This window comes from Phyllobates terribilis, unplaced genomic scaffold (assembly GCF_046119375.1).
Source record: "Phyllobates terribilis strain yellow unplaced genomic scaffold, ASM4611937v1 Scaffold_2__4_contigs__length_985480577, whole genome shotgun sequence".
In the NCBI taxonomy this organism is placed as follows: domain Eukaryota; kingdom Metazoa; phylum Chordata; class Amphibia; order Anura; family Dendrobatidae; genus Phyllobates; species Phyllobates terribilis.
In genome coordinates this window covers 931,515,059-931,538,751 of record NW_027362762.1, presented here as the reverse complement: position 1 = coordinate 931,538,751, position 23,693 = coordinate 931,515,059, and the positions used below count along the sequence as shown (strand labels likewise).

Below are 23,693 nucleotides of genomic sequence, written 5' to 3'. Positions count from 1 at the left end.
AATTATGTTGCAATGTATGTAATTTATCGGTGCACTTAAATTTCTAATCTAGGTTCAAAAATACTGTATCAAAATCCATAAATACAAAAATAATCACTACAGCACCAAGTAATCTACTATATAATTGTTTTATCCCGTCTGTCTGTCTGTCTGTCTGTCCTGGAAATCCCGGGTAGCTGATTGGTCCGGCCGCGGCCAATCAGCGATGCGGCATTTCTGAAAAACATGGCGGCCGTTAGCGGCTCATGTGCGGCACGGAGGTCAGCGGCGATGCAGCCGGGAGATGCAGCCGGCTACTCGCAGCATAAGTCCCCCGACCACAGGCGCCGCTGACCTACATGCGGCTATCGTCGGGAGATCAGCGGCTACGGCCGCTTATCTCCCAAGGACAAGTGTGACGCCCCTCCCCTCCCCTCTCCTCCCGTCCCTCCCCCTGCTCGATCAGGACCCCGGCACCCGGAGTAATACTTACCCCTCCCCTCCTCTCCCCTCCCCTCCTCTCCCCTCTCCTCTCGTCCCTCCCCCCGCTCGATCAGGACCCCGGCGTCATACTTACCCCTCCCCATGCCTCCGCAGCAGCTCCTGTGTCTTCCGCTGATGCTCTGTGACGTCTCAGGTCAGAGGGCGCGGTGATGTCTTTACACCGCGCTCTCTCCTGACCGGTCACAGCGCACAGCGTCAACATGCGGGCTACGCTGGAGTCCAGAGAAGCAGCTGAGAAGAGAGGTGAGTATTGGATTTTTTTATTTTTTGTATGGGGCCATAGGGGACCTGCATGGGGCACTATGGGGGGGATGGATATACAAGGGATATGACTTCCTGCATGGGGCATTATATGGGGGAGAGGTGACATCCTACATGGGGCATTATATGGGTGAGAGGTGACATCCTGCATGGGGCATTATATGGGGGAGAGGTGACATCCTGCATGGGGCATTATATGGGGGGGGAGAGGTGACTTCCTGCATGGGGCATTATATGGGGGGAGAGGTAACATCCTACATGGGGCATGATATGGGGGGAGAGGTAACATCCTACATGGGGCATGATATGGGGGAGAGGCGACTTCCTGCATGGGGCATTATATGGGGGGAGAGGTGACATCCTACATGGGGCATTATATGGGGGGAGAGGTGACATCCTACATGGGGCATTATATGGGGGGAGAGGTCACATCCTGCATGGGACATTATATGGGGGGGAGAGGTGACTTCCTGCATGGGGCATTATATGGGGGGAGAGGTGACATCCTACATGGGGCATGATATGGGGGAGAGGTGACTTCCTGCATGGGGCATTATATGGGGGGAGAGGTGACATCCTACATGGGGCATTATATGGGGGGGAGAGGTGACTTCCTGCATGGGGCATTATATGGGGGGGAGAGGTGACATCCTACATGGGGCATTATATGGGGGGAGAAGTGACATCCTACATGGGGCATTATATGGGGGGAGAGGTGACATCCTGCATGGGGCATTATATGGGGGAGAGGTGACATCCTACATGGGGCATTATATGGGGGGAGAAGTGACATCCTACATGGGGCATTATATGGGGGGAGAAGTGACATCCTACATGGGGCATTATATGGGGGGAGAGGTGACATCCTGCATGGGGCATTATATGGGGGAGAGGTGACATCCTGCATGGAGCATTATATGGGGGAGAGGTGACATCCTACATGGGGCATTATATGGGGGAGAGGTGACATCCTGCATGGGGCATTACATGGGGGGAGAGGTCACATCCTGCATGGGGCATTATATGGGGGAGAGGTGACATCCTGCATGGGGCATTATATGGGGGAGAGGTGACATCCTGCATGGGGCATTATATGGGGGGAGAGGTCACATCCTACATGGGGCAGTATATGGGGGGAGAGGTCACATCCTACATGGGGCATTATATGGGGGAGAGGTGACATCCTACATGGGGTATTATATAGGGGGGAGAGGTGACATCCTGCATGGGGCATTATATGGGGGGAGAGGTGACATCCTACATGGGGCATTATATGGGGGGGAGAGGTGACATCCTGCATGGGGCATTATATGGGGGAGAGGTGACATCCTGCATGGGACATTATATGGGGGGAGAGGTCACATCCTGCATGGAGCATTATATGGGGGAGAGGTGACATCCTACATGGGGCATTATATGGGGGAGAGGTGACATCCTACATGCGGCATTATATGGGGGAGAGGTGACATCCTGCATGGGGCATTATATGGGGGGAGAGGTCACATCCTGCATGGGGCATTATATGAGGGAGAGGTGACATCCTACATGGGGCATTATATGGGGGGGAGGTGACATCCTGCATGGGGCATTATATGGGGGGAGAGGTCACATCCTGCATGGGGCATTATATGGGGGGAGAGGTGACATCCCACATGGGGCATTATATGGGGGGGAGAGGTGACATCCTACATGGGGCATTATATGGGGGGAGAGGTGACATCCTACATGGGGCATTGTATGGGGGGGAGAGGTGACATCCTACATGGGGCATGATATGGGGGGGAGAGGTGACATCCTACATGGGGCATTATATGGGGGGAGAGGTGACTTCCTGCATGGGACATTATATGGGGGGGAGAGGTGACATCCTACATGGGCCATTATATGGGGGAGAGGTGACATCCTACATGGGGCATTATATGGGGGGAGAGGTGACATCCTACATGGGGCATTATATGGGGGGAGAGGTGACATCCTGCATGGGGCATTATATGGGGGAGAGGTGACATCCTGCATGGGACATTATATGGGGGGAGAGGTCACATCCTGCATGGAGCATTATATGGGGGAGAGGTGACATCCTACATGGGGCATTATATGGGGGAGAGGTGACATCCTGCATGGGGCATTACATGGGGGGAGAGGTCACATCCTGCATGGGGCATTATATGGGGGAGAGGTGACATCCTGCATGGGGCATTATATGGGGGAGAGGTGACATCCTGCATGGGGCATTATATGGGGGGAGAGGTCACATCCTACATGGGGCAGTATATGGGGGGAGAGGTCACATCCTACATGGGGCATTATATGGGGGAGAGGTGACATCCTACATGGGGTATTATATAGGGGGGAGTGGTGACATCCTGCATGGGGCATTATATGGGGGGAGAGGTCACATCCTGCATGGGGCATTATATGGGGGGAGAGGTGACTTCCTGCATGGGGCATTATATGGGGGAAGAGGTCACATCCTGCATGGAGCATTATATGGGGGAGAGGTGACATCCTACATGGGGCATTATATGGGGGAGAGGTGACATCCTGCATAAGGCATTATATGGGGGGAGAGGTCACATCCTGCATTGGGCATTATATGGGGGAGAGGTGACATCCTACATGGGGCATTATATGGGGGAGAGGTGACATCCTGCATGGGGCATTATATGGGGGGGAGAGGTCACATCCTGCATGGGGCATTATATGGGGGACAGGTGACATCCTGCATGGGGCATTATATGGGGGAGAGGTGACATCCTACATGGGGCATTATATGGGGGAGAGGTCACATCCTGCATGGGGCATTATATGGGGGAGAGGTGACATCCTACATGGGGCATTATATGGGGGGGAGAGGTCACATCCTGCATGGGGCATTATATGGGGGAGAGGTCACATCCTGCATGGGGCATTATATGGGGGGGAGAGGTCACATCCTGCATGGGGCATTATATGGGGGAGAGGTGACATCCTGCATGGGGCATTATATGGGGGAGAGGTGACATCCTACATGGGGCATTATATGGGGGAGAGGTCACATCCTGCATGGGGCATTATATGGGGGAGAGGTGACATCCTACATGGGGCATTATATGGGGGGGAGAGGTCACATCCTGCATGGGGCATTATATGGGGGAGAGGTGACATCCTACATGGGGCATTATATGGGGGAGAGGTCACATCCTGCATGGGGCATTATATGGGGGAGAGGTGACATCCTACATGGGGCATTATATGGGGGGGAGAGGTCACATCCTGCATGGGGCATTATATGGGGGAGAGGTCACATCCTGCATTGGGCATTATATGGGGGAGAGGTGACATCCTACATGGGGCATTATATGGGGGAGAGGTGACATCCTGCATGGGGCATTATATGGGGGAGAGGTGACATCCTGCATTGGGCATTATATGGGGGAGAGGTGACATCCTACATGGGGCATTATATGGGGGAGAGGTCACATCCTGCATGGGGCATTATATGGGGGGAGAGGTCACATCCTGCATTGGGCATTATATGGGGGAGAGGTGACATCCTACATGGGGCATTATATGGGGGGGAGAGGTCACATCCTGCATGGGGCATTATATGGGGGAGAGGTCACATCCTGCATGGGGCATTATATGGGGGAGAGGTGACATCCTACATGGGGCATTATATGGGGGAGAGGTGACATCCTACATGGGGCATTATATGGGGGAGAGGTGACATCCTGCATGGGGCATTATATGGGGGGGAGAGGTCACATCCTGCATGGGGCATTATATGGGGGAGAGGTGACATCCTGCATGGGGCATTATATATGGGGGATGTGACTTCCTGCATGGGGCATTATATGCGGGGGATGTGACATCCTTCATTGGGTATTATATGCGGGGGATGTGACATCCTGCATTGGGTATTATATACGGGGGATGTGACTTCCTGCATGGGGCATTATAAAGGAGGGTCGGGAGACATATGCTAGAATACCCGATGCGTTAGAATCGGACCACCATCTAGTAAATAAAGAAATAGCAGCTCAAAGCCTATTAGAACTCGATTACCTGATAGGATTATTTTTCAGTCTAATGTCCCTTTTCTAGTGAAGGCAGAATGACTTAGGTGCTGCTTGGTTTGGCTGATTTCCTATTCCAAACAAAGCAGGAGGGGGAGGTTTCTGCTGCAGAAGGCTACTACCCAGATAAGGACTAAAGACTATGGTCTAAGGCTTGTGGAGAAGGAGGGAAGACAAAATGCAAATAGGGTCTGACATTCTCTATGGGCATTTTGTTTTTCTCCCCTACATGATGCCTCTGGATTAGGATTGATCAGCGTCATTCAGGGGAAAAAGTACACACCCCCAGAGAAGAATCTCTGCTAACCCCCACTTGATTTTAGCAAAAATTAGCATATAAACTTTACAAGCTAATATCTCTGCAATGGAAATGAGAAATTAAAAAGTAAAAACTCTGTTTTACTCAGCTTTGCAGCCACTATTTCATTATATTTCATTAGATGTAAAAGGTCCTCTTTAATTGGCAGTGTATCTTCAGAAAGTTAGCTATTGCCAACAGCAGGTTTTTATGTTAAAAATAGTTAAAGAGATAGTGTTTTTTTCTCATTTTCTATGTTGTTATCAATATTTAAAAGTAGTCCTAAAATTTTCAGTTTTCATTTTCTGCCTCACAATAGGATGAAACTTCCTGTTCTGCAGAGATCACTTCGGATACCAATGAATAGATAACATGGAATCCACCATTCACAATAGGTGATGTCACAGCTCACCTCCTCCTCCTGTATAATGACTGATAATACCTCTATACACAGTAGATAACACAGGATCCACCATTCACTACAGGTGATGTCACAGCTCACCTCCTACTCCTCCTGTACAATGACTGATAACACCTCTATATACAGTAGATAACACTTGATCAACCATTCACAATAGGTGATATCACAGCTCACCTCCTCATGCTGTACAATGACTGATAACACCTCTATATACAGTAGATAACACAGGATCCACCATTCACAATAGGTGATATCACAGCTCACCTCCTCCTCCTGTACAATGACTGATAACACCTCTATATACAGTAGATAACACAGGATCCACCATTCACAATAGGTGATGTCACAGCTCACCTCCTCCTGTACAATGACTGATAACACCTCTATATATGGTAGATAACACAGGATCCGCCATGCACAATAGGTGAGGTCACAGCTCACCTCCTCCTCCTCCTGTACAATGACTAATAACACCTCTATATACAGTAGATAACAAGGATCCACCATTCACAATAGGTAATGTCACAGCTCACCTCCTCCTCCTGTACAATGACTGATAACACCTCTATATACAGTAGATAACACAGGATCCACCATTCACAATAGGTGATGTCACAGCTCACCTCCTCCTCCTGTATAATGACTGATAACACCTCTGTATACAGTAGATAACACAGGATCCACCATTCACAATCGGTGATGTCACAGCTCACCTCCTCCTCCTCCTGTATAATGACTGATAACACCTATATATACAGTAGATACACAGGATCCACCATTCACAATAGGTGATGTCACAGCTCACCTTCCCCCCTTCCTACACTGTGCGTACATCACAGAGCTTGCCCACTATACCTTCCCCAGACTACAGGTTTCTATTGTCCATTAGATTTTGCTGTAAACCCCAAATTTCAGTTCTTATTTTCTGATCCGCGTTGTATGAACATGGTCTTATTGTGCCCCTCTTCCCCCAACACTAAAGAGATCAACGCTCCTTACCTTAAAGAAGGTCATGGTGGACCCGTCTCTGACGGCCCCGTACTCGATCTTGGTTTGTTTGGCCAAGTCATCTGCAGAATCAATGGGGGACTCCATTCTCTCCACCGTTAGGAAAGCCGCCAAGTTTGCAGTGTAAGAAGAGATGATGATCAGGGTAAAAAACCACCAAATACCTCCAACTATTCTGGTGGAAAGGGCTTTGGGCATTAGCTCTGATCCTGTTGTGAGACACAGCAGCTGTTATAAGGCACGACTTAAAGGAACACACATAATACCAGTTTACACACTACCTGGCTGCAATGTTCGTAGCCCCTTTCTATTTAATCTTTAGATTTCTTTATTTAACCCTATCAGTTATATTATAACACTTATTATTATAGTCAAAAAGCACATTAGGCCAAAGCAGCCAATCACAGAGCAGTGTTGAGTTTTCTACACCTGCTTATAAGATGAGAGCTGACCTCTTATTGGCTGTGACCTGTAAAGAGGCGGGCTGTGCCCTGCTATTATAAGACCTGCGTGTTATTCTGTACTTTATGCTCCGTGCTGTTGTAGGTGTTTATGTCATTTTATATATTTTTAGATCTATCACAATATTGATATTCCTTATAGATATTACCATTGTGTTCACTTTTTTGGCTGAATCGGTCATCTGTCTCGTGAGCTGAGAATAACAGAAAACTAAACTGAATGAGTTGTGCTGCCGAGATTAATCATCTAGAGGAAGGTCTGCTCTGAAGGAGCCATCGGCCTGCTCTGGAGGAGCCATCGGCCTGCTCTGAAGGAGCCATCGGCCTGCTCTGAAGGAGCCATCGGCCTGCTCTGGAGGAGCCATCGGCCTGCTCTGAAGGAGCCATCGGTCTGCTCTGGAGGAGCCATCGGCCTGCTCTGAAGGAGCCATCGGCCTGCTCTGGAGGAGCCATCGGCCTGCTCTGAAGGAGCCATCGGCTTGCTCTGGAGCAGCCATCGGTCTACTCTACAGGAGCCATCGGCCTGCTCTGGAGGAGCCATCGGCCTGCTCTGAAGGAGCCATCGGTCTGCTCTGGAGGAGCCATCGGCCTGCTCTGAAGGAGCCATCGGCCTGCTCTAGAGGAGCCATCGGCCTGCTCTGGAGGAGCCATCGGCCTGCTCTGGAGGAGCCATCGGCCTGCTCTGGAGGAGCCATCAGTCTGCTCTACAGGAGCCATCGGTCTGCTCTACAGGAGCCATCGGCCTGCTCTGGAGGAGCCATCGGCTTGCTCTGGAGCAGCCATCGGCTTGCTCTGGAGCAGCCATCGGTCTACTCTACAGGAGCCATCGGCCTGCTCTTGAGGAGCCATCGGCCTGCTCTGGAGGAGCCATCGGCCTGCTCTGGAGGAGCCATCGGCCTGCTCTGGAGGAGCCATCGGCCTGCTATGGAGGAGCCATCAGCCTGCTCTGGAGGAGCCATCGGCCTGCTCTGGAGGAGCCATCGGCCTGCTCTACAGGAGCCATTGGCCTGCTCTGGAGGAGCCATCGGTCTGCTCTGGAGGAGCCATCAGTCTGCTCTGGAGGAGCCATCGCCCTGCTCTGGAGGAGCCATCAATCTGCTCTACAGGAGCCATTGGCCTGCTCTGGAGGAGCCATCGGCCTGCTCTGGAGGAGCTATCAGTCTGCTCTGGAGGAGCCATCGGCCTGCTCTGGAGGAGCCATCGGCCTGCTCTGGAGGAGCCATCGGCCTGCTCTGGAGGAGCCATCGGCCTGCTCTGGAGGAGCCATCGGCCTGCTCTGGAGGAGCCATCAGTCTGCTCTGGAGGAGCCATCGGCCTGCTCTGGAGGAGCCATCGGCCTGCTCTGGAGGAGCCATCAGTCTGCTCTGGAGGAGCCATCTGTCTGCTCTGGAGGAGCCATCGGCCTGCTCTGGAGGAGCCATCTGTCTGCTCTGGAGGAGCCATCAGTCTGCTCTGGAGGAGGCATCGGCTGTGCCCCATCGACAAGTAATGGCCTCCTCATAGGGTGAGGAGCGCCCGTGTGATGGACATGGAGGTCCTACAAAGGTCTACAGAATATATTGTATTTCCTTCATGCATCTATCTATATCTATTATCCATCTATCTATGTAACTATATTTACTAGCACTGCAATGCCTCAAAGCTAAATCGTCCCAAACCATCTAGTACTGTTCACTTTTGAGCTAATTTTGCATAAAAGCCAAATTGTTTTGTAGTTCGGCTGTTAGCAAATATATAAATACCATTATCTATCTATCTTATAAAGAAGGCAGGTACTACACCAAATAAGTGTGTAAAAGTTAGAGGTACTTTATTGATCCATCTCAAATGCATTTTAGATGGCTCAATAAAGTACCCCTAATTTTTTTGCTATCTATCTAGCTATCTATCTAAAAAAAATAGATCCAAAGCAGCACAAGAAAAGGATTTTTTTGAAAAAAGCTGCAAAGCCCCCCAGGTACACACCAGTCCTTTGAATATCCAAGAAAAAGAATGGAGGCAGCACACAAATTGATGAAAAAATTGTCTTTTAATAGCCCACATCCACATGGGCTATTAAAAGACAATTTTTTCATCAAATTGAGTGCTGCCTCCATTCTTTTTCTTGGATATCTATCTATCTATCTATCTATCTATCTATCTCATATCTATCTATCTGTCTGTCTCATTATCTATCTTAATATCTAATTGAAAAAATTAAGCAGCACAAAATGCAAAAAAAAAAAAAAAAACCCGGCGCCTCCTGGACTGACAATCCTATAATCCGTGAGATATATAAAATAAGTAGAGGCCGTGCTCCATTAATAGACAAAAAGTGTGGACTGTATTAGCCCATGTGGCGACGTTTCACAGAACCTCTCACAAGCTTGAAAAAGGACCGACACCTCGCCACATGGGCTAATACAGTCCACACTTTTTGACTATTAATGGAGCGCTGCCTCTTCTTATTTTTATAAATCGTAATATCCATCTATTTTATAATCGGATTTTTCTAAATCTCATTTCTTTCTTTCTTCCATACAGCTCTTCTCTCCCTCTATCCATACTCTGGAACTGTCTCCCCCATCACATCCGACACTCCCCCACCCTGGGAACCTTCAAGAAAAACCTAAAGACCCACCTCTTCCTTCAGGCCTACAGCCCACGCTGAGACCCATCCGCTACACCATCTCACCCTCTCCTCTCTCCCCACCCACCCCCTATAGACTGTGAGCCCTCGTGGACAGGACCCCTGCCCTACTGTACAGTCATGGCCAAAAGTATTGAGAATGAGACAAATAGTAATTTTTCCAAAGTTTACTGCTTCATTTTTTGTAAGGGCAATTTGCATATACTCCTGAATGTCAAAGAGTGATCAGCTTAACAGCAATTACTGTACTTGCAAAGTCAATATTTGCCCAGAAAATGAAGTTTATCCCCCAAAACACATTTCAACATCATTGCAGTCCTGCCATAAAAGGAGCAGCTAACATAGTTTTAGTGATTGATCCATTAACACAGGTGTGGGTGTTGATGAGGACAGGGCTGGCGATCAATCAGTCATGATTAAGTAAGAATGACATCACTGGACACTTTAAAAGGAGGCTGGTTCTTGGTATCAAAGATTGCACCTCAGTCAACAATTTATCGCATCATCAAGAACTTCAAGGAGAGAGCTTCCACTGTTGTCAAAAAGGCTCCAGGGCGCCCAAGAAAGACCAGCAAGCGCCAGGACCGTATCTTAAAACTGTTTCAGCTGCGGGATCGGACTACCAGCAGTGCCGAGCTTGCTCAGGAATGGCAGCAGGCTGGTGTGAGTGCTTCTGCACGCACTGTGAGGCGGAGACTCTTTGAGCAAGGGCAAGTTTCAAGGAGGGCAGCAAAGAAGCCACTTCTCTCCAGAAAAAACATCAGGGACCGACTGATATTCTGCAAAAGGTACAGGGAGTGGACTGCTGGGGACTGGGGCAAAGTCATTTTCTCTGATGAATCCCCTTTTCGATTGTTTGGGACATCTGGAAAACAGCTTATTCGGAGAAGAAGAGGTGAGCGCTACCACCAGTCTTGTCTCATGCCAACTGTAAAGCATCCTGAAACCATTCATGTGTGGGGTTGCTTCTCAGCCAAGGGAATCGGCTCACTCTCAGTCTTGCCTAAAAACACAGCCATGAATAAAGAATGGTACCAGAATGTCCTCCAAGAGCAACTTCTCCCAACCGTCCAAGAGCAATTTGGCGCCCAACAATGCCTTTTCCAGCATGATGGAGCACCTTGCCATAAAGCAAAGGTGATAACTAAATGGCTCATGGAACAAAACATAGAGATTTTGGGTCCATGGCCTGGAAACTCCCCAGATCTTAATCCCATTGAGAACTTGTGGTCAATCATCAAGAGACGGGTGGACTAACAAAAACGAACAAATTCTGGCAAAATCCAAGCATTGATTATGCAAGAATGGACTGCTATCAGTCAGGATTTGGTCCAAAAGTTGATTGAGAGCATGCCAGGGAGAATTACAGAGGTCTTGAAGAAGAAGGGGCAACACTGCAAATATTGACTTGCTGCATTAACTCATTCTAACTGTCAATATAACCTATTGGTACTCATAATATGACTGCAATTATATTTCTGTATGTGATATAAACATCAGACAAACACTAATAAAAACCAGAGGCTAGCAGATCATGTGAAAATATAATTTTTGTGTCATTCTCAAAACTTTTGGCCATGACTGTACCAGTGCGCCTCGTCTGATGATTCATGTTCGTGTCCCTGTCTCCCCTACACTTGTAAAGCGCCATGGAACCTAATGGCGCTATATAAATATTTAATAATAATAATAATCTATCCATCTCTTATCTATCTCTTGATCCATCTATCATCATTTCATCTCACACATTTCTACATCTAACTATAACAGACGAGAAAAAGATTTATGTTGTAAGTGAATCTCCATTTTATGGGTAGACCAGGTCGCCTCCATCACTGAGGTCACCTTACAATGTCCTGGTTACCACATGGCTTCCTCTAAAGTCCTCGATGATCTCTGGGACCCATGTTGTGGTCCTGCCCTATAAGATCTGTAAGTGGTATCTATGGGATCCTTCCGGATCTTGTGTGGCATGAGGCAGGGGTGGATGACGCCGGGCCGAGCTTCTCCTCATGATGAAGAGCTTTATTATGACTATGTGCTCTGGTTCTTGTGTGTGATGGATCCTCATGCCCGTCACCATGCCCGCTACCAGCCTGAGCATGTTTACACTTGAAGGAAGTGGCATTATTCAATTATGGCAGCTTCCCCGGTGTGATCTCGGCGCAGAGCGTCTCACAGGCTCATTAATCGTCTGCGGGTCTGATCTGCACGGCCATATTTATGTGACACTGAAAAGTGCTCACCACGTAGCACTCGAGGCATCTCATGGGCCCGATGGGCTCCTATCTGTCATTGTCTCTGCTAATTGGCACTTTTATCTAGAGCGCGTCAGTCATGTCCCTGAGAAATCAGAGGAAGGAAGCCGAGAACACAACGCAGAGCAATTATCAGACAGACATCTAATTATCGGTGCTGAATGAGAGGGGAAATGCTTTTTGGTGCCCCCCTCACTACAGAACCACTATAAGGCTCCGCACTGTGCTTCCTGACATAGTGATGGAGGAGAGCGCTGCAGACATGTTATATCCACTCAGGTGTATACTGCGCTCCGTGCTCAGCTCGGCCGTATACTGCGCTCCGTGCTCAGCTCGACCGTATACTGCGCTCCGTGCTCAGCTCGGCCGTATACTGCGCTCCGTGCTCAGCTCGGCCGTATACTGCGCTCCGTGCTCAGCTCGGCCGTATACTGCGCTCCGTGCTCAGCCGTATACTGCGCACCGTGCTCAGCTCAGCCGTATACTGCGCACAGTGCTCAGCTCAGCCATATACTGCGCACCGTGCTCAGCTCAGCCATATACTGCGCACCGTGCTCAGCTCAGCCATATACTGCGCTCCGTGCTCAGCTCGGCTGTATACTGCGCTCCGTGCTCAGCTCGACCGTATACTGCGCTCCGTGCTCAGCTCGGACGTATACTGCGCTCCGTGCTCAGCTCGGCCGTATACTGCGCTCCGTGCTCAGCCGTATACTGCGCACCGTGCTCAGCTCAGCCGTATACTGCGCACAGTGCTCAGCTCAGCCATATACTGCGCACCGTGCTCAGCTCAGCCGTATACTGCGCACCGTACTCAGCTCAGCCGTATACTGCGCACCGTGCTCAGCTCAGCCGTATACTGCGCAGCGTGCTCAGTTCGGCCGTATACTGCGCACCGTGCTCAGCTCAGCCGTATACTGCGCACCGTGCTCAGCTCAGCCGTATACTGCGCTCCGTGCTCAGCTCAGCCGTATACTGCGCACCGTGCTCAGCTCAGCCGTATACTGCGTACCGTGCTCAGCTCAGCCGTATACTGCGCTCCGTGCTCAGCTCAGCCGTATACTGCGCACCGTGCTCAGCTCAGCCGTATACTGCGTACCGTGCTCAGCTCAGCCATATACTGCGCACCGTGCTCAGCTCAGCCATATATTGCGCTCCGTGCTCAGCTCAGCCGTATACTGCGCACCGTATACTGCGCACCGTGCTCAGCCGTATACTGCGCACCGTGCTCAGCTCAGCTGTATACTGCGCTCCGTGCTCAGCTCAGCCGTATACTGCGCACCGTGCTCAGCTCAGCCGTATACTGCGCTCCGTGCTCAGCTCAGCCGTATACTGCGTACCGTGCTCAGCTCAGCCGTATACTGCGCTCCGTGCTCAGCTCAGCCGTATACTGCGCACCGTGCTCAGCTCAGCAGTATACTGCGCACCGTGCTCAGCTCAGCCGTATACTGCGTACCGTGCTCAGCTCAGCCGTATACTGCGCTCCGTGCTCAGCTCAGCCGTATACTGCGCACCGTGCTCAGCTCAGCCGTATACTGCGCTCCGTGCTCAGCTCAGCCGTATACTGCGTACCGTGCTCAGCTCAGCCATATACTGCGCACCGTGCTCAGCTCAGCCATATACTGCGCTCCGTGCTCAGCTCAGCCGTATACTGCGCACCGTGCTCAGCCGTATACTGCGCACCGTGCTCAGCTCAGCCGTATACTGCGCACCGTGCTCAGCTCAGCTGTATACTGCGCTCCGTGCTCAGCTCAGCCGTATACTGCGCACCGTGCTCAGCTCAGCCGTATACTGCGCTCCGTGCTCAGCTCAGCCGTATACTGCGTACCGTGCTCAGCTCAGCCGTATACTGCGCTCCGTGCTCAGCTCAGCCGTATACTGCGCACCGTGCTCAGCTCAGCAGTATACTGCGCTCCGTGCTCAGCTCAGCCGTATACTGCGTATCGTGCTCAGCTCAGCCGTATACTGCTCACCGTGCTCAGCTCAGCCGTATACTGCGCTCCATGCTCAGCTCAGCCGTATACTGCGCTCCGTGCTCAGCTCAGCGATATACTGCGCTCCGTGCTCAGCTCAGCCGTATACTGCGCACCGTGCTCAGCTCAGCCGTATACTGCGCTCCATGCTCAGCTCAGCCGTATACTGCGCTCCGTGCTCAGCTCAGCGATATACTGCGCTCCGTGCTCAGCTCAGCCGTATACTGCGCACCGTGCTCAGCTCAGCCGTATACTGCGCTCCATGCTCAGCTCAGCCGTATACTGCGCACCGTGCTCAGCTCAGCGATATACTGCGCTCCGTGCTCAGCTCAGCCGTATACTGCGCACCGTGCTCAGCTCAGCCGTATACTGCGCACCGTGCTCAGCTCAGCCGTATACTGCGCTCCATGCTCAGCTCAGCCGTATACTGCGCTCCGTGCTCAGCTCAGCTGTATACTGCGCTCCATGCTCAGCTCAGCCGTATACTGCGCACCGTGCTCAGCTCAGCTGTATACTGCTCACCGTGCTCAGCTCAGCCGTATACTGCGCTCCGTGCTCAGCTCAGCCGAATACTGCGCTCCATGCTCAGCTCAGCCGTATACTGCGCACCGTGCTCAGCTCAGCTGTATACTGCTCACCGTGCTCAGCTCAGCCGTATACTGCGCTCCGTGCTCAGCTCAGCCGTATACTGCGCTCCATGCTCAGCTCAGCCGTATACTGCGCACCGTGCTCAGCTCAGCTGTATACTGCTCACCGTGCTCAGCTCAGCCGTATACTGCGCTCCGTGCTCAGCTCAGCTGTATACTGCGCTCCATGCTCAGCTCAGCCGTATACTGCGCACCGTGCTCAGCTCAGAATTATATTATCTTTAATAAAAAGTAAAACTGAATACTGATTTTTCATTTTCTATGTTCTCTGCCCCTATGGACATAAATGTACAGTCCATTATCTGTGTCTATCTTCACATGTGGAGAAAATTGTTGATCTCTTCTGTTAAAGTAAGAAAAACCCACAATGGTCTCTGGAATAAGTTGAAACTGACAAAAATAATTTTCTATTTAAATGTATTGAATATCAATAATGAGAATCAGACTTTGCTTTTTCATTTTCCTTCAACAGAAAGAAAAAATGATGGTACCCGTAACTTAATATTTTGTTGCACAACCTTTTAAATCAATCACTGCAAAAAAAAACTATTTCTGTAACTCTCAACGAGACTTCTGCCCTCATGCACGGGTATTTTGGCCACTCCTCGTATGTAAACTGCTGCTGCAGTCTCAGGTGTGAAGGTGCCTTCTCCAGACTGCAGGTCTCTGCTCCTTCCACACATGTTCAATAGGAGTTACATCAGGGCTCCTAGAAGCCACTGCAGTAGAGTCCGATGCTTTGCTCCTACCATTCTTTGATGTTTTAGCTGTGTTTTAGGTCATTATCTCGTTGGAGGACGCATGACCTGTGACTAGACAGAGCATTCTGACACTGGGCAACACATTTCGCTCCATAATGTCTTGATAATCTTGAGGTTTCATTGTACCCTGCACAGATTTTCAAGACCCTCTGTGCCAGATGCAGCAAAGCCGTCCCAAAACATAACCGAGCCTCCACCATGATTCACAGTAGGTACAATGGTCTTTTCTTTGTAGACTTCACTTTTGCATCTGTGAAGATACAGTTGATCTCATTTGCCAAAAAGCGTCTAAAGGACATTCTATCAGAAGCTTTGTGACTTGTCAATATGCATTTTGGAAAATTAGTCTGGCTTTTTTATGATTTGCTTTCAACAGTGGTTTCCTCCTCGGTTATCTTCCATGGATTCCTCCTCGGTTATCTTCCAGGAAGTCCACTTCAACCAAGACAGCGATAGACGATACGATCTGGCACTGATGAACCTTTACCTTGGGAGTTCACTAGTGATGTGTGAGCATGCTTTTTTAACCCTTTAACCAAGCACGCTCGGGTGCTATCCGAGTATCTTCGGTGTGCTCGCTCGTATATTATGTTCGAGTTCCTGCGTCTGCATGATTTACGGCTGTTAGACAGTCTCAACACATGCAGGGACTGCCTGTTTGTTAGAGAAACCTCACATGTGTTGAGACTGTCTTACAGCCGTAAATCATGAAGACGCAGGGACTCGAACATAATATATGAGCATGCCGAAGCTACTCGGTAAGCACCCGAGCATGCTTGGTTAAAGGGTTAAATGAGCATGCTCGCTCATCACTAGAGTTCACCTCTAATTTGAAAGTTGTTCTGGGTTCTTTGATCACCATTCGCATTATACGTCTCTTCAATTTGTCATCAGTTTTCCTCTTGTGGTCACATCCAGTGAGGTCGGCTACAGTCCACTAGACGTGAAACTTCTGAATAACATGTGCAACTGTAGTAACAGGAACATGCAGCAGTTTGGAGATGGTCTAATAGTCTTTACCTCTCACATGGCTGTCTATAATATTCTTTATAATCTCCTGAGACAACTCTCTCTTTGTTTGGTCCATGCTCAGTGTGCTACACACCATGATCCCAAACAGAACAGTGACTACTTTTGACCCTCTAAATAGGCAATTGACTGATTACAAGTTTGTAGACACCTGTGATGCCAATTACAGGACACACCTTAGTTTAACAAGTCTCTATGGTCAACTTATTTTCAATCTATTCTAGGGGTACCATCATCTTTGTCCAGGCAATTTCCATTACTTTTTTTTTTTTTTTTTTTTCTGTTGAACCAAAATTCAAAAGCAAAGACTGATACTCATTAGTTGATATTTAGTACATTTACATTCAAAAATTACTTTGGTCACTTTCAAGTTATTTCAGTGACCATTGTGGGCAACAATTCTGACCACATGTGTGACTATCTAAAATCTATTCATTCATCCATTTAACAACCTTTCTTATATCTGTGTATCTATTTCATTTCTATATTTCATATCTATATTTCTATCTATTATAAATCTATGAAAAGAGATACTGTAGATACATATACAGTGGTGTGAAAATGTGTTTGCCCCCTTCCTGATTTCTTATTCTTTCGTATGTTTGTCACACTTAAATGTTTCAGATCACAAAACAAATTTAAATATTAGACAAAGATAACACAAGTAAACGCAAAATGCAGTTTTTAAATGAAGGTCTTTCTTATTAAGGAAAAAAGAAATCCAAATCTACAGGGCCCTGTGTGATAAAGTGATTGCCCTCTAAACCTAATAACTGGTTGGGCCTTTAGCAGCAACAACTGCAGTCAAGTATTTGCGATAATTGGCAATGAGTCTTTTACAACGCTCTGGAGGAATTTTGGACACTCATCTTTGCAAAATTGTTGTAATTCAGCCACATTGGAGGGTTTCCGAGCATGAACTGCCTTTTTAAGGTCATGCCACAGCATCTCAATTGGATTAAGGTCAGGACTTTGACTAGGCCACTCCAAAGTCTTAATTTTGTTTTTCTTAAGCCAAGGTGGACTTGCTGGTGTGTTTTGGATCATTTTCTTGCTGCATAACCCAAGTGCTCTTCTGCTTGAGGTCATGAACAGATGGCTGGACATTTTCCTTCAGGATTTATTGGTAGACAGCAGAATTCGCATATAATGTGAAGGAGTTCACCAGCTCACCTGGGCTCAGGCATCCCAAAGCACAGAAACGAGAAACCACTTGTGAAGTATCCAAAGAAATGAGGAGGAAAATGTTCCAGCTTCGTACTATAGTCCAAAAAATTTATTGAAGATAGATTTTAAAAACAGATTCCAGAATCATATTCCATCAACCAGAGCAACACTTTTCGAACGCGGAACTTGCGTTCTTTGTCAAGACTCCAGCGAGTCAAGACAAGACAAAGACAAAGAGCGCAAGTTCCGCGTTCGAAAAGCGTTGGTCTGGTTGATGGAATATGATTCTGGAATCTGTTTTTAAAATCTATCTTCAATAAATTTTTTGGACTATAATAAGAAGCTGGAAAATTTTCTTCCTCATTTCTTTAGATGGCAGGATTCATTGTTCCATTTACCACAGCAAGTCTTCCAGGTCTTGAAGTAGCAATCAGCCCCAGACCATCACACTACCACCACCATATTTTAATGTTGGTATGATGTTCCTTTTCTGAAATGCTGTTTACTTCTACGCCAGATGTAATAGGACATACACCTTCCAAAAAGTTCAACTTTTGTCTTGTCAGTCCACAGAGTATTCTCCAAAAAGTCTTGGAGATCATCAAGGCGTTTTGGGCAAAACTGAGATGAGCCTTTATGTTCTTCTTGCGCAGCAGTGGTTTTCATCTTGGAACTCTGCCATGCATGCCATTTTTGCCCAGTCTCTTTCTAATGGTGGAGTCATGAACAATGACCTTAACTGAGGCAAGTGAGGCATGCAGTTCTTTAGATTTTGTTGTATGGTCTTTTGCAACCTCTTGGATGAGTTGTTGCTGCCCTCTGGGGATAATTTTGGTCTGCCAGCCACTCCTGGGAAGGTTCACCACTGTTCCATATTTTCGCCATTTGTGGATAATGGCTCTCACTGTGGTTCGCTGGAGTACCAAAGCTTTTGACATGGCTTTATAACCTTTTCCAGACTGATAGAGCTCAATTACATTGTTTCTCATTTGGTCCTGAATTTCTTTTAGATCGCAGCATGATGTGTAGTTTTTGAGGATCTTTTGGTCTACCTCACTTTGTCAGGCAAGTCCTACTTAAGTGATTTCTTGATAGAGAACAGGAGTGGCAGTAATCAGGCCTGTGTGTGGCTAGGCCAATAGAACTCAGCTTCCCAAAGATGTGATAAACCACAGTTGATTTATGTCTTAAGGTGGGGTTGGAGGGGGGCAATCACTTTTTCACACAGGGCCCTGTAGGTTTGGATTTCTTTTTCTCTTAATAATGAAGACCTTCATTTAAAAACTGCATTTTGTGGTTACTTGTGTTATCTTTGTCTAATATTTAAATTGGTTTTGTAATCTGAAACATTTAAGTGTGACAAACATGCAAAAGAATAAGAAATCAGGAAGGGGGCAAACACTTTTTCACACCACTGTATCTATCTGATAGATATGAGATAGATTCACTGTGTGCAGAATTATTAGTCAGTGAGTATTTGACCATATCATCATTTTTATGCAGATTTTCCACCTCTGCGCTGTATAAACATGAATGCTGATTTGATGAAGGAGATCAGGTGATGTGTATTTGTGTAATGAGGGGGGTGCGGTATAAGGATACAACAAAATTGGCCAAAAAAAAATTGTAACAAGTCTTACAGAGGGATGCAGTGCTGTAGAAAATATATATTGGGGCGAACAGAGAACCAGCAAAAGTTTTGTTGCAAATAGTCACCAGGGCGCAAAAAATGTGTTGGGAAATAAAGCCGTAGATTTACTGCTAAAGATGTGAGAAGAATCAAACGTGAAGCAAGCTGGAAGCCATTATCCTCCAGTGCTTTCATATTCCAGACATGGCCGAGGTGAGGAGGAGGAGCCCGACCACCACTGAACGAGACTGAAGAGGAAAAGTCAAGAATGGGTCAAGAAATATCTGGAGTCAGGTTTACCAAAGGTTTTATGGACTCATCAGATGAGAGTAATTCTTGACGGACCAGATGGATGGGCTGTGGTCGAATCAGTAACAGGCACAGACCTCCATTTCCATTCAGACACCAGCAAGGTGGAGGTAGGTACTGCTATGGGCTGGGATTATTAAAGATAACCTAGTTGGACCATCTTGAGTAGAAAATGGATCCAAAATCAACTCCCAAACCTACTGCCAATTTTTTGAAGACACTTTCTTCTTCTGATCAGCGTCTAGGAGGCTGTGGTTGGTGCTGCCCAAAAAGTTGATTGTCAACAGATGAAGAAATTGATAGTCTCCATGGATGAAGCTTATGACTGGTATTGAAGAGAAAGGCGTCTATATTACTATATTGGGTACTGATAATTTGTTTATGAAAATGTCAGAAATGTATTTTTTACATTGAGCTGTTTGGTTTTTTATTCTCACTATAAAAGATGAAAATAAACAATTGAGATGGAAAATTTACATTTTTCATTTAGTTGCCCAATAATTCTGCACACTGAGATATTCTCCTAAGAAAGACAAAACTGCACTTTTACCTTCTTAAATATTTAGGTTTCTGGTTTATTAATCTTTTGGATAACTGACAGCATTGGAGATGTTCAATAATAAAATTAATCATCAAAATACAAATTGCCTAATAATTATGCACATGGTGAGAAAAGTATAGGGTAGTTAGATAGATGATAGACAATATAAAAGGTAGATTTGAGATATGACACCATCTCAAATCCATCTACTTCTTATATTGTCTGACTATCACCTTTCCCCTTTGTCTTGGACACTCCTCTTCTCAACCTCTCCTGTGTCCAGGTCCCTTTTCTCTTCTATAAGTACCACCACGTTCATTTATTACTACTCCTGTACTCCAAGGCTCTTTCATGTAGGACCTCCACGTAGATCACAGGGTGTTTTGATCTCTGGAATCCCTAGCGATCCAGGAAGGGAATCTGGCAGCAAGTGTTTAATTTCTCTGCAGCTCCCCCACTGATGAAAAGAGGCATTACATGTGGGTTAAAAAATTCAACTGTCTTTTAGTGCAATGTAGTAGGTCCTCCAGAGAAGCTCTTCGTAGATACTCCTGTTTTGACCAATTGATGGATGTTCTTTAATTCCAGTCTAGTTGGGTGCCTTATTATTTTATCCATGTGCTTTTTGACCTTTTTGAAAAATTTTTTTTTTAATATTTAGCATATTTTACTGCATATATATTCTCATAAAACTATTAAATATTAACATCAATGGTTTATGAATATTTTATGCTGATACTTTGAAGAAATATCTGTTGAGCCTAGTCTACTCATCATGATTTATCGGGCATCTGGCTCTTCAGGAATCACGACGGAAAAAAAAAAATAAATAAAATTTCCGACCTCAACCTGAAGAGCCGGAGACCTCTTGTACCTGGCCTCAAATCCCAGATCATTGCAAGTCAACATATACAGGACAACATCAGCATGCAAGTGTTTCTATCAGGAATCTGGGTCAGAGACAATACTTGCTGAAGTCTCTTTAATATGGCAGACATGACAGCCAATCCTGATCCAGACTTTGCTCACGCTCTGCAGAAAAGAGAAAGTCTGATCATCACACTTAAGAATTGAAACAAAACGGCTTCCAGTCAAGCACAACATCCATTTTGCACAATGCAAGAAGAGCATGACACCAAGTGCTGAGGGTACACACCGATCCATCTCTTATTTTACGTTCACACTCTGTAGGCCAAGCACCTTCATCTATGGAACAAACGACCATTTTTATGAAAAAAAAACCCAAAACATGCGCTCTTCCAGTGATGAAGGAGCTTTTTTTTTGGAGACCCGCTTGCCATCACAAGAACTATGCAATTTATGCCCGGAGACATGAGGTGTTTTTTGTGTTTTTTTTTTATTTTTTTATTTCTTGAAAGACAAGCAGAGTCTGGTTGGGGCTGACTGTCATGTACCCAAGGTAATGGTAACTAGCGGACACTGCATCCCACAGTGTGCTGTGGATGCTGGTAAACTCCAGAGATGCGACTTATCGGGATATCGTACACAATGGAAACGAGGTTCTAATGCACAATGGTGGACACATTCTAATACAAAGGCCTGATCCTGTAACACCTTATGCCACTTATACTGGCGTAATGGGGTAAAAAAAAATCAAGAAATAAAGACAGGTGTAAATTTTGAGTAGTTATTCCCCAAAATAGCAATAATTAAGAAAAAAAAAGTGTACCTTCAAATCCTTGACGGAGCCATATAAAAATGACTCAAGATTCAATGTGTAGAATAAAGACCCATTTAGTCCAGAAGTAGTTGGAAATTAAACAGTTGCCGAATGTCAATTTAAAGGTCTGAAGGTAAAATTCCACTTTTGACCTCTACAACTGACAAAGCTAAGAAATAAAATCCTACCTGAAGGTAACAGTCGAATTGGTTTTCTTTCCCTACAAATGAACGGCAGTGCGTATGGTCCGATGAAACTACTACTGCAGTCATACAGTGAGGAGGAAAGTAGGACTTAGGACTTCCATTCTTGTGACTACCAATCTTACTCTATTGTCCTAATTACCAGAAGGTGAAATCTCACTTCTGACCTCTGCAACTGACAAGGCTAAAAAATGAAATAGTACCTGAAGTTGGCAGTCAAATTGGTTTTCTTTCTCCACAAATGGAATGGCAGTGTCCATGCTTTTTTGAAACTACTAATGCAGTCATGCAATGAGAAGGAAAGTAGGATTTGGAACTTCCAACTTAGCAATTGGTGTGACTACCAACCCAATCCTATTGTCCTAATGACCAGAAGGTGAATTCTCACTTCTGACCTCTGCAACTAACAAGGTTAAGAGGTGGAATCCAACCTAAAGCTGGCAGTTCATTTGGTTTTCTCTCTCTACAAATGGAATGGCAGTGCATATATTCCATTAAAGCTACTGCTGCAGTCATACAGTGAAGAATAAGCAGGACTTGGGACTTTCATTCTAGCAAACATTGTGGTTATCAACCCTATCCTATTGTCCTAATGACCAGAAGGTGAATTTTCATTCCTGAGCTCTGCAACTGATAAAGCTAAGAAATGAAATCCTACCTGAAGTTGGCACTCAAATTAGTTCTCTTTCCTTAAAAATGGAACGGCAGTGCGTATGCTTTTTTAAAACTAATAATACAGTCATACAATGAGGAGGAAGGTAGGAAATGGAACTTCCATTCTAGCAATTGGTGTGACTACCAACTCTACCCTATTGTCCTAATGGTCAGAAGGAGAACTCGCACTTCTGACCACTGCAATTGACAAGGTTGAGAGGTGGAATCAGACCTAAGTTGGCAGACAAACTGGTTTTCTTTCTCTACAAACGGAATGGCAGTGCGTATGCTTCATTGAAACTACAAATGCAGTCATACAGTAAGGAGGGAATTAGGGCCTGTGACTTCCATTCAATGTAGCAATCATTGTGGTCCTCAACCCTTTCCTATTATCCTAAGGATCAGAAGGTGAACTTCCAGTTCTGACCCCTACAACTGACAAGGTAAAGAGGTGGAATCCGACCTGAAGTTGGCAGTAGAATTGGTTTTCTCTCTCTACAAATGGAATGGAAGTGTTTATGCTCCAATGCAGTGATACAGTGAGGAGGAAAGTAGGACTTGGGACTTCCATTCTAGCAAACATTGTGGTCCCCAACCCTTTCCTATTGTCCTGAAGGTTAGACGGTGAGCCTCCACTTCTGACCCCTGCAACTGACCAGGATAAGAGGTAGAATTCCACCTGAAGCTCGCATATAGATTGGCTTTTTTTGTCTGTCCTATAGACTAAATCTCAAACTGTAGGAGGACAGTAGGCTCTGGGACTCCTAATTCTATTCCTTTTGTTCTGAGAGTCTAAAGGTGACGCCTGCAACTGACAAGGATAAGAGGCGAAATCCTAGCTGAAGCTGCCAGGTTTATATTTAGTCCAGTTTTGATGCTGCAGATTTCCAGCAGTATTTCAGCATCAATTAATAAATCTAGGTTACTTACGTTTTTTTACTGCCTTTTTTTTTAGTAAGTTTTTATCATGCTTTTTACCCTGTGGTTTTTTTTTCATCTCTTTTTGGTATATAAAATTTTTAATAAAACGACTTTATTCTTTTTTTTTGGAAACTTCCGTTTGCAGAGTTACCTCGCTTTTATAGGACATTATTGATAAAGTCATGTGTTGATTACACGCACGTGTATTTTTAATCATCAAATTTTCGGCATCTCATTCAAATCAGTGAGGAAAATTTGCAAATAAAATGCACATTAACCACAGGAGAAATTGATATGTTGAGG

At 46.4% G+C, this 23,693-nt stretch overlaps 1 protein-coding gene across 5 annotated transcripts in view; it reads right to left on the bottom strand.

Annotated features, from left to right (window-relative positions):
- GRIK1 (glutamate ionotropic receptor kainate type subunit 1) overlaps positions 1 to 23,693 on the bottom strand; it is a 481,071-nt gene that overhangs the window by 65,627 nt on the left and 391,751 nt on the right. For 4 of the 5 annotated variants that reach the window (XM_073668326.1, XM_073668329.1, XM_073668325.1 and 1 more), the window contains one exon: positions 6,521 to 6,738. In XM_073668326.1, coding sequence (XP_073524427.1) covers positions 6,521 to 6,738 — 218 coding nt within the window. Of the gene's footprint in view, positions 1 to 6,520; positions 6,739 to 20,903; positions 20,964 to 23,693 lie in introns of those variants that run through there. The other variant, XR_012302847.1, reaches the window with a different exon arrangement.